The sequence below is a fragment of the Danio rerio genome, chromosome 14, assembly GCF_049306965.1.
Source record: "Danio rerio strain Tuebingen ecotype United States chromosome 14, GRCz12tu, whole genome shotgun sequence".
NCBI lineage: Eukaryota > Metazoa > Chordata > Actinopteri > Cypriniformes > Danionidae > Danio > Danio rerio.
The window spans coordinates 57772501-57785000 of record NC_133189.1 but is presented as its reverse complement, the minus strand read 5'-3'; the positions used below and the strand labels follow the sequence as shown (position 1 = coordinate 57785000).

Here is a 12500-nt window from a genome sequence, read left to right as displayed (position 1 = left end):
AGGCGTCGGCAGAGCCGGAGCAGAGCGAGACGCTGTAAATCAGGTGCGTTATAAGTGTGTGTGTGTGTGTGTGTGTGTGTTACACCCTGTGTTTAATGCAGCTTTTCTAGCATGATCCGTTGAGTGTTAGGTCAGATTTGGAGCGATACAACAAACATCATAAGCACAATCGCCTCACAGCAAGAAGGTCACTAGTTCGAGTCCCGGCTGGGTCAGTTAGTGTTTCTGTGTGGAGTTTGCATGTTCTCCCCGTGTTGGCGTGGGTTTCCCCCCGGGTGCTCCGGTTTCAGTCCAAACACATGCGCTATAGGGGAATTGATTAACTAAATTGGCCGTAGTGTATGAGTGTGTGTGTGTGAATGAGTGTGTATGGGTGTTTCCCAGTACTGGGTTGCAGCTGGAAGGGCATCTGATGTGTAAAACATATGTATAAGCTCATAATATATATACAAAAAAACATTAACAACAAAACAAACTGGGAATCTGATAAATATTGGCAAATAACAAACCAGCCATCATTTCCTCAGTCCGAATTTGTCTATTTCAATAATAAAAGTCTTCTTTTATTGGTTATTCTCTTTAAATCCTTCTTCTATTGGTTATTTTCTCAATTTATGATGGCATACTGACAAAAATAGGACAAATGAGCTCATATAAGGGTCAAATTCTGGACTTTGTCAGAAGAGAAGCGAGTCTTTCAAACCTTCCGAACACCCCCTGCCCACGGGCCTGTTTTAATAACTCATCTCTAATCACTGATGTCTTTTCTCTTTGTCATGATGACAGCACATAATATTTGACTAGATATTACTAGTGTTCAGCTTAAAGTGACATGTAAAGGCTTCACTAGGGTAATTAGGGTAAAGTTAGGGTAATTAGGCAAGTCATTGTATAACAGTGGTTTGTTCTGGACACAATCCAACACTAATATTGCTGAAGGAGGGCTGCATGATTGGGGGAAAAAAACGTACATTGCACTATTTTATTTTACTTTTTACGATACATAGTGCGATCAATTATAATTTCAGCAGATGAAATGAATCGCATTTAGAAAGAATGCATAAGATTAGAATAAATGAGATGATTTTTTAGGAGAATGCATCTACATCAAATATAATTAACCCATCACAAGCACTGATAAATACAACCGAGCAAAGATTGACTAAATAAACCGCACTGTTTGGTTTTCTGAGAGCTGTATTCAGGCACAAACTGAATAAATCAAACGTAAAATAACAGTATGGTGTATCTTCACTGTACAGTGATCAGCATAACTGAATACAGCCCATTCTGAAATTAATGGTAATAAAAAGTTGAAGTTAGAATTATTAGCCCCTAAATTAATCGCCCTCCTGTTAATTTATTCACTAATTTCTGTTTAACGGAGAGCAGATTTCTTCAGCACATTTCTAATCATAATAGTTTAATAACTCTAATATCTCTAATAACTGATTTATTTTCTCTTTGTCATGATGACAGTAAATAATATTAGACTAGATATTCTTCAAGAAACTAGTGTTCAGCTTAAAGTGACATTTAAAGGCTTCACTAGGGTAATTAGGGTAAAGTTAGGGTAATTAGGCAAGTCATTGTATAACAGTGGTTTCTTCTGGAGACAATCCAACACTAATATTGCTGAAGGGGCGAATAATATTGACCTTAACATGGCTTTAAATCTATTAAAAACTGCTTTTATTCTTGACCTTAAAATGGTGTTTAAAAAATAAAGGACTGCTTTAATTCTTGCTAAAATAAAACAAATAAGACTTTCTCCAGAAGAACAAATATTATCAGACATGCTGTGGAAATTTCCTTGCTCTGTTTAATATAATTTGGGAAATAATTGAAAAAGAAAAGAAAAATCAAATGGGGCGAATAATTCTGACTTGCACTGTTTATATTGGTGCATTTGAACAAAACTTCAGGGAGGAGATCTTAACAAATCGCTGTTACACCGTCAAGCCTTTTGGACTTTCCCTCTAGATACATGATCTCCAAAAGGTTTAAATGAGGAGTTCGACATTCGTCCTTTCCTTTAATATTTCTTTAAAGTTTAATTAGGTGTTTGGGTTTTTGACTACATTCAGTTTGTGATGTAATATTATGGTTTGTTTCTATATTTTTGCATGGAATTTCTAAGTTGTGGAATTTATAAATGTGTATTTTTTCCCGTTTTTTCATGTTTTGAGATAATAGGAGATCAGGTAATTCGCAAATGTACAAAAAGGAGCACCTTATTGTGATGAACGCTGTCTCACAAAGAGCCGTGGGCTCGAAACGTTTCACGCTTCTGATCAGCCTTTTTAATTTAATACATTTACACTTTCAGAGTTTTGCTGTTGCCGCTTTTTTGAATATATAATTTGCACTTTTTGCATTTTGGCAGAGAGTGATGTGCATGCTTTTGTACAGTTTTTCATCGCATTTGAACAAAACCGATTTATTAAACTGATATATTTATTAAAATGATGTTGTAGTAACAGAACATCTTTAGAAATGAAGAGATAATACATTTAAAGTCATGCAAAATATTACAAACTACATTTCAACTAAATTGTATGTGTGTGTGTGTGTGTGTGTGTGTGTGTGTGTGTGTGTGTGTGTGTGTGTGTGTGTATATATATATATATATATATATATATATATATACACACACATACACATTTATATATATATATACACACACATACACATTTATATATATATATACACAAACACACATATAAACACACACACATATATATATATATATATATATATATATATATATATATATACATATATATATACATATATATATATATATATATATATATATATATATATATACATACATATATACATATATATGTATATATATGTATATATATATATATATATATATATATATATATATATATATATATATATATATATATATAAACATGTGTATATATATATAAATATATAAATATATATACAAATATATATACACACACATACACATTTATATATATACACACACACACACATATATATATATATATTTTTTTTTTTTTTTTTTTTTTACTTCTCTTGATTTTTCCTCTTTTTTACGTTTATGTTTTTACGATTTTTTCTACAACATAGGCTACTAATTTTTGCACCATTATCGCAAGTTATTTTGTTGGATAAGCTCCAGATTTGGCTTCAGTACTGACTAAACAAATGTATATGCCCAATATAACACTGTAGAGCTTCCTATATTCATTTAAAAGAGAGATTAGTAAGCGGTGTGCTCATATACTGAGCACTGTTCATGCACATGAATAAAATGAATCTTTCTTAAAGTTACAAGCATCATTTCTTGTGCCTTAATGCTGTAAAAAAAAAAAAAAAAGCTGTAAAGTGGCTTGATATGATGTCTAAAAAAATACACATGCAGAGGATAAAATAAATGATCAATGTATTGTTAAAATTTGCAGTGGCTCAACAAATCATGCATGCTTTAAACTGTGATTCCTGTTCAACTACAAGATCATAATCCTGCCATGTGACTATTGCAGATACACACATTGCGATATCAATGCTAAAGCGATGAATTGTGCAACCCTATTTAGGAGGCTTATGATAGTGACCTTAAAATGCTTTTATTGTAGTCGAAATAAAACACATAAGACTTTCTCCAGAAGAAACAATATGACAGGAGATACTGTGAACAACTCCTGAATCTGTTCAAGAATTTAGGAAATATCTGAAACATTCACAGGAGAGGCTAAACGTTTTCCGTCAACGATAATCTGCACAGCTCTACATCTCATCAATGCACTTTGTCTTTCAGCACACTTTTTTTTTTACATAGAAAATACATTTTTAAACCCAAAGCCTGGGGGTCTGGACTTCATTAGTCTGCCTCCTCCTTCTCCCCCAGTGGACGAAACAGAGGCGACATAATTCACTTTGCCAGGTTTTACAGTGTAGGGGTACGGAATCGGTGAAAGGGTCAATCGAGATCTGTTCCCCAGCTGTGCGGCCTTCTCGCTCGCCCCGGCCCACAGAGAGAGAGTGAGAGAAACGGACCCCACAAACGGCCCCCGGAGCAGCCCGAGCATCACAAACCTGCTCTAAAAGTCCATTCAGTACAGCAGAGCGTGCAGGAAAATCTCAAAAGTGTTGCTCAATTCTACATCACACCATCACACGCAGCTTAAATCCAACGCAATGTGCTTCAGAATGATGCACGAAAGCGTGCACTAATGGAAACACTGCAATAAGGACCAATTAGTTCAAGCATTTACTAGCATGAGCAAACAATGAACAGTACAGTATGTGTTAGCTCATGAAAATACAGCCGTTCATTATGATAACAAGCATGTTAGTAATGCATTGGTGAATGTTGATCAATGATTATTAAATGCTCTACAGGTATTGTTTATGATTAGCTGATGTTAATAAATACCTTATTGTAAAGTGTGAGCAAACTAATCTCATCCTCAGACACCTACTGCTCTAAAAGGTGCTGGGCTCCGCACAATTCCTTCACGTTGTCCCAACACAAATCCATTCAGTTACCTTAATAAATTTGAGTGGATTGAGCTTGAAACAACTACATTATCCCCCTGCAAATTAACCTTAAGAATTGTGTTGTTTTAACTCGCTATGATTAAGTCGATTAAACAAGCAGCAAAAGTCATTCTTTGAGCGTACGCTCTAAAAAGAAAAACATGCTGGGTTGTTTTTGGGTTGTTTTAATCCAATGTTGGGTCAAATATTAACAACATTTGATTATTTTATCTATTTTAGCAAAAAAAAAAAAATTTTAACCGAACACCAGGTCAAATATAGACAAATATTGGGTTATTTTGATCTATTTTAGCACCAAAAAAAATCTACAAAAAAATGCTGGGTTATTTTAATCCAACATCAGGTCAAATACAGACAATTATTGGGTTATTTTTTTATCTATTTTAGCACAAAAAGAAATCTACAAAAAAATCCTGGGTTGTTTTACCGAACATTGGGTCAAACAAAAACAAATATTGGGTTATTTTAATCTATTTTAGCAACAAAAAAAAAATCTACAAAAAAAATGCTGGGTTGTTTCAACCAAACAGGTCAAATATAGACAATTATTAGGTTATTTTTATTCTTTCAAATGCATTTTTTTCCACATTGGGTTAACAACAATCCATTATTTTGAAGTGTGTCTATCACCTATGTAGCAGACATGCAGTGGTAAACATGCTGGGTTAGTTTAACCCAATACGGAGTCAAATATTGCACAAAAACTGGGCACTTTGCACCAATTTCAGTCATACACAGTGCTCTAAAAAAACATTCTAAAAATGCTGGGTTGTTTTAACCGAACATCAGGTTAAATATAGACAATTATTTTGTTATTTTTATTCTTTTAAATGCATTTTTTTCACATTGGGTTAACAACAATCTAGTATTTTGAAGAGTGTGTCTATCACCTATGTAGCAGACATGCTGTCCTAAACATGCTGGGTTAGTTTAACCCAATGCGGAGTCAAATATTGCACAAAAAAGTGTGCACTTTGCACCAATTTCAGTCATACACGGTGCTCTAAAAAAACACTGTAAAAATGCTGGGTTGTTTTTTATGTCAAGTCAAATAGACAACATTAGATTAACTGTTTCTGTAAAATTGAAATGCACTTGTTGGGTTTGTTCACATCTGACCTTACAATGGGTTAAAACAACCCAGAATGTATTAGTGAGCGCCGATCACCAATATAGACAGTGCACTTTAAAACGCAGGGTTGTTTTAACCAAATGTTGGGTCAAATATTGCACACAAAAGTACGCACTTTGCATCAATCTTAGCCATACACAGTAGTTTAAAAAAAAATGTAAAAATGCTGGGCTGTTTTCACGATACATCAGGTCAAATATAGACAAATATTGGGTTATTTTTCCTATTGAATATAAATGCATTTTTTAATGTTGGGTCAACAAGTATTTTGAAGTGTGTGTCTAATCACCTATGCAGCAGACATGCAGTGCTAAACATGCTGGGTTAGTTTAACCCAATGCGGAGTCAAATATTGCACACGGTACTCTAAAAAAAAAAACATTATAAATGCTGGGTTGTTTTTACCCAGTGTCAGGTCAAATAGACAACATTAGGTTAACTGTTTCTGTTAAATTGAAATGCACGTGTCAGGTTTGACCTAACAATGTGTTAAAACAACCCAGCATTTATAAGTGTGCACCTAGACAGTGCACTTAAACACGCAGGCTTGTTTTAGACTAATGTCAGGTCATCTAGAAAACATTGGGTTAAATGTTTCTGTCAAATTGAAATGCACTTGTTAGGTTTGTTCATATTTGACCTTACAATGGTTAAAACAACCCAGCATTTATTAGTGTGTGCCTATCACCTATATAGACAGTGCTCTTCAACATGCAGGGTTGTTTTAACTAAATATTGGGTCAAATATTACACAGAAAGCATGCGCTTTGCACCAATCTCAGGCATAAACATTTCACTAAACAAACTTTAAAAATACCGGGTTGTTTTAGACCAAAGTTAGGTCAAATACTGCAAAAAGCAGCGTGCATTTAGCACCAATCTCAGCTATACACACTACACTAAAAACTCCAAAAATGCTGGGTTGATTTAAGCCAATGTCGAGTCAAATGTAGACAGTTTTGGGTTATTTGTTTTTATTAAATTTTAATGCACTTTTTAACCCAGCAGTTGTATTCATATTTGACCTTACATTAAGTTGAAACAACCCAGCATTTATTAATGTGCGCTTATCCCCTATATACTGTAGACAGTGCACTTAAACATGCAGGGTTGATTTAAGCCAATGTCAAGTCAAATGTGGACAATTTTGGGTTATTTGCTTCTATTAAATTTTAATGCACTTTTTAACCCAGCAGTTAGGCTTGTTCATATTTGACTGTATATTAAGTTTAAACAACCCAGCATTCATATACTGTGCGCTTATCCCCAATATAGACAACACACAGCGCACTTAAAAGCACTAGGTTGTTTTAATCCAACATTGGGTCAAATATTCCACACAAAGCGTGCGCTTTGCACCCATCTCATCTCTACACAGTACACACCTACACTCTGAAAAATGCTGGGTTGTTTAAACTCAATGTTGTGTCAAACATATATACAGTTTTCAATTACATTTAAGTGACACTTTTTAACCCTATAGTTGGGTTTGTCAGTATTTGACTCAGCACTGGTTAAAAACAACCCAGCATGCTTTACAGCTATATTATTTCCCCGAAATCACATGAAGGATTCAAATCAAAACAAGCTCTTGCTTTTATTCTTTCACCCAGATTCACTCCCTTTACTCTTCACAGCGCTTGTATACTAAAAAATGCTGGGTTATCCAATGCAGCGTGTCCGAATAATCCACAAAAGCATGTGCTTTGCAACAAAAACAAATCTCTGAAATAAAGAGGCTGGGTTCCTTTAAACTCAACATTGGGTTAAATGTGAACAGGTTTCAATTAAACTTAAATTGTACTTCTTTAGCCAATTGGGTTAGTTAATATATTACCCAATATTGACTTAAAAAACAACCCAGCATTTTTATAGTGTACATGCACAACTGTAGAATCAGTGACTAAAACAAACTGCAGAAGTGGAGGGAATAAAGCGTGTTCAGATAACTAAAGCACTCACATCTCAATATTACAAACACAATAATCAGAAACTATGAAGGATACTTCATCATTAATTAAACCGTTTAGTTGACACACACACGCTCGCTCGCTCCATGTCTGAAGCGCGTGTTGTGCACGAGGATGATAATTAGTTGAGCAAATCATTTATTACGAGTAAACCTGTGAACATATTCCTCTGACTTTATTTCTGGAGCGCGCGTTTAAAAATCCCAACTTTACGCATCATGAATTACTACAAAAAGCGGCTGATTCTGCTCTACATGTTTGTTTTTAATTTAATAATTCAGTGCATATCACATATACAGCACGCTTTTCCTGTCACATTCCGCTATTTGGTGATATGCAATGTAATTTAATTAATGCATATGCGCTTTTTGCTTTATGCGTTTGTTTGTTTGCGATGTGCAACTTCATTAGTGCATCTGCGCGTTTTCTTGTCTCATTGCGCTTTTCGGTGTGTGTGCGATGCGTAATGCAACTTACAGGCTATGCGACTTTTATACACTCAATAAATAATTCAGGCTGTGAGTTTTCCCCCTCATGCAGGGTAATTAGCGGCCCAAAGACTTTGCATGTCTGATTAAAATGAGAGCACGGACCCTCAGCAGCTCGTGTGATGATCTGCAAGGTGTCGTGCATGAGGAGGAGCAGGTGATTCCTCCATCTGACCTCAAACATCTCCTTTATCCAGCATATAAACTACACAATATGCAATATTAATAAACCGCGGGGGATTTATCTGGGAAAACATGTAAACGCAGCACATCCCTCCGAACATGCATTAATGAACTGTAAGATTATTTGTAGATTAAAAAGAAAGCGCTTACTCCAGTATTTCCTGAAGACGTTTTGGATGCTGAATGCATGTTTTAAATGCACACACACACACACACACACAACAGGAGAAAATAACAAGGCGTCTCATTAAATGCGATTTAATGCTCAATTTAGTTTAGCAGTTAAAATGGGATTTATTTATTCATTCATTGTAGATCCGTGCTAAATTAAATATAAATGCAGGAAATGTTTAACTGAGCTCAACTATGACAAAAATCTATAAATAAATTAGCGGGGAAATCAAGTTTTCCTAAAGTGCTCAGCGCGTTTATATGCAGTGATGAGGAAATGATGTGCTTTAAAAAACACACACTTATCATTTTCCAATTAGCCGGTTCTTGTTAAATAATTAGTGATGCTACTAGATATATTTTACAACACATCATATTTAATAGCTAGCAAATTTGAGTTTCTACCTAAAAAAAACAAAAACATTTTCTTTAAATTTCCTTACTTTAAGTCACTTTCTGCGTATCTTCAGCGCTTCAAACGTATTAGAGAACACGCGGAGGAACTCAAAGTCCTAAACTAACTTTGATTCAAGCGCAAACGCTTGCTTTTTTAATGCATTCAAGCGCTGAGATATAAGAAGCGACGCGTTTATTTCAACATTTTAAACAAGCCTGATAGTTGCATCAACCACAGCAGTTAAATGCACATGCATTCACATAAACGACACCTATCAGCGTAGACGCTTTTTAAATAGGCAGTGGTTCGTTTTAATGTAATGCATATTTTATGCACAAACATAAAGCGATTGGATCTTAAAAACAAAGCAGCGCACGTGAAACAGCAGATTAATTAGCGCGAAGTGTAAATGTCAGCATTTCCATAAAGCAAATCTTTCTGGATGTGCGCGCGATCAGTTCCACCAACTAAACATGGGATGAACTGAGTGTGGATACTGCACAAACTCAAAGCTGGACTGAAAAACAGGCGATTTCGAAACGCGCGCAGTAGTATGTGTGTCAAAGCGCGTCCTGTAATACCGCGCAGCGGACGCGCCCGGCTGTGGCACCGGATCATCCCGGGGATGTTTACCTTTGCGCAGCCGTGTTGGCATCCAGAATCCCCGCGCTCTGCATCCAGGAGCGCACCGGCGTCATGCCACTCGTGAGGGGCTCTTCTTTCATGGTCAAGGCTCCCCGGGGGAGACCGTCCTGGATGGAGAACATGAAAACAGCCTTCTGGGGGGACACCAGCTCGAGTGGAATAATCCTCCCGCACCACCTGGATTAACAAAAACCAAGTGAAAGGGAACAAATCTTCCCCAAAGTGCAACAAGAGGTCCTTATCCAAAAGACGCGCGCGCGCACGGTCGTATCCCTCTGGGGTGTTCCTCTTTCTTTTTAGATTCCAAACCCAAGTTCAGTTCAGTCAAGATTAACCGGTCTCTAGTTAAAAGAGGGTGGAGAGAAGGCTGTGGAGCATCTCAAAGGAGCCGATCAGCCGGGATCAAGCAGACCTTCCCGTCGCGGGGAGAAAGAGGAGAGAAAAAGCCGAAGTTGCTCTGAAGAAAAAGAAGGAGAGCGGACGCGCACGGGATTGCGAAATGAAAAGTGGGATAAAACGGGCGACCGCTTCAAAAAGGAGTAAAATGAAATGATTACCAAACAAGAGGGAGGGATGGACCAGGGAAGGCTCGCTGTCCCAGGGGAACAGAGGGATTGGGTAGCAAGAAATCTCATTCCCTCCTCCCCGACTCGTTATGCCTCCTGCGTCCCGGCGGAGCGCACCTTCTCTCGGGTTGCGCGGCTCCGGAGCTCCCGCGGGGGACGAGCGCGGGTTTGCCGGAGGCGGAGCCTTGCCCTTAAAAGGACAACTCGTTTGCATGTCAATCTCCGTCGCGCGCTCTGATTGGTCGCCGTCAGCCTTTGCGTCATTTTCAAAATTCGCCGCAAAAACTCGGATGATGTTCTAGCGGAGATCAGCCTCAAACATGCCCTTCAAGCGGGGGCTGACATCCCATAATCGAGCGGAGCATATCATTTTACAGCACATTGATTTATCCCAGAGTGATGTGTGAACACTCCGATGGTTAATATGTGGATAAAGTGCTGTGATATCACATAATGACACTGTCATTGAGCACTGATCTTATTAATAATAACAGTGAAGATGTTGAGAAATGACTGCGAGGAATGAGTGTGTATTTCGGCAGATGCATGCGCGAATTGATAGGCTATCAATATTAATAATATTAAATCATCATCATCATCATCATTAATAACATTAAACTTAATTATTGACATGCATTACTGTCAAATAATAAGATAAACCAATAATAATATAATTATTAGGCAATTTGTTTATTATTTTGAGCTGGCGGTGATCATAATAATATTAATAATCATCATTATAATGTCAAATATAAAATCAAACTACATAATAAATCATGTAACAATTATTATTTAGCCTAAATAAAGTTTACCGATTAAAATACGGGTTTTTTTCTCCTCAAATACACAACCTTAAGAAACCGCAAACCCGCGCTGTATCAATGACTTTCCAGCGCCTTTTTGCCTTTATTTTAAATTCCGCCAAATGATGTCTGATTAAATATTTATTAGAGATCTACAGCACTCTATAGAGCTCACAGCCGGAAAATGACCCCATGAGGCTTCAAAAGCAGAGGAAAAACTCAAATTCAATTTAATGTAAGAAATAAATAGCCTATATTTAGATGGCAAACGCGAACAGACACACCGCATAACAACTAACAAAGCAGCCAGCAAAAGGTGAGTGTTCATCATCAGATTCTTCCATATTTCACACTACACAATATTATTATTATTATTATTATTATTTATTATTATTTATTATTATTGTTATTATTATTATCATTATTATTATTATTGTTATTATTGTTGTTATTATTGTTATTATTATTGTTGTTTTTACTATTATTATTATTATTAGTAGTATTTCGGTTGTTTTTTATTATTATTATTATTATTATTGTTGTTTTTGTTTTATTCTTCTTCTTACTATTATTAATATTATTTATTAGTATTATTATTGCAAAATACGTGCAAAAATATCATTTTCCTCAATGCATGACAACTTAACAGATTTCAAATGTATTAAAAGGTTAAACTAAAAACACTGCGATGATGTTTATTAATAACAATTTATTATCTGCATTCTAGAGAAGGTTGCACACCTAAAGCACAGCATCTAAAACGTATTAATACGAAATTAATAACACAATAAGTCAAATCTCACGCGCCTTTTATCCTTTCTCCCGAATCGGAATCCATATTTTATGCGATCTCTGCTGTTAGACGTTTACAAGTGCATAAAAATGAAGAATATTCGATCAATTTAAATGTTAATATTTTAAATTAAATTATATTTTACCACATAATCAAAGGTTTTATTCGGAAAGAGACGATGCTAGATTGTAAAGCATGCATGTCTGTATTTAACTGTGCAGAGGATTTAGTGTTTTGCTTTATTTTTAAACCAAATAAATATGCATTAATAATAAATATATAATATATCTGTATCCCTTTAAGTATATACTTTGCAGTTTGCACTTGACAAATGAGCAAATATTAAATGCGGGAAGTAAAAACAGATCTATTTTCTCTAACAACACTCATTTTAGATTAAAATAAAGGAGTGTGCTTGAACTAAATTAAAATGCACATCGATTAAAAACACTTGAATGTATCTTGATTTAGCGCACTGTTCCGTGTTAATGTAAGTTATAAATGACATCAATGCGCTTTATTCAAGCGGCTGTTTCCACCTAGTGGCCATTTAGTAAACAAAAAAAAAACAATGCCAAGAAATCCATCAGCTAAAATAATCCTGAAATCTCTGAAAAACTCTGACAGAGAACGTCTTTATTTCTCATTATTTATTTCAGTTTATTTCAGTGCAATCTTTTGGATGCGAGATGAGTGATATTGCATCCGTGTTTTGAGATGAGAGGCTTAATAATGCTTTATGTGGATGATAAATTAAAGCACGAATGTGTTTTATACAATACACATAGCCGTCAATGCATGCGCTCCTTT

General features: G+C 35.7%; 1 protein-coding gene across 14 annotated transcripts in view; it reads right to left on the bottom strand.

The window, feature by feature from the left end:
- Positions 1-12500, bottom strand: part of LOC100537342 (transcription factor COE3) — a 269751-nt gene that overhangs the window by 243570 nt on the left and 13681 nt on the right. For 5 of the 14 annotated variants that reach the window (XM_073922341.1, XM_073922343.1, XM_073922342.1 and 2 more), the window contains exon 2: positions 9517-9705. The exons of 6 other annotated variants lie outside the window; for them this stretch is intronic. In XM_073922341.1, the coding sequence (XP_073778442.1) occupies positions 9517-9650 (134 nt within the window). In that variant the 5' untranslated portion in view covers positions 9651-9705. Of the gene's footprint in view, positions 1-9516; positions 10084-12500 lie in introns of those variants that run through there. 3 more of the 14 variants (XM_073922346.1, XM_073922344.1, XM_073922348.1) reach the window with 1 other exon arrangement.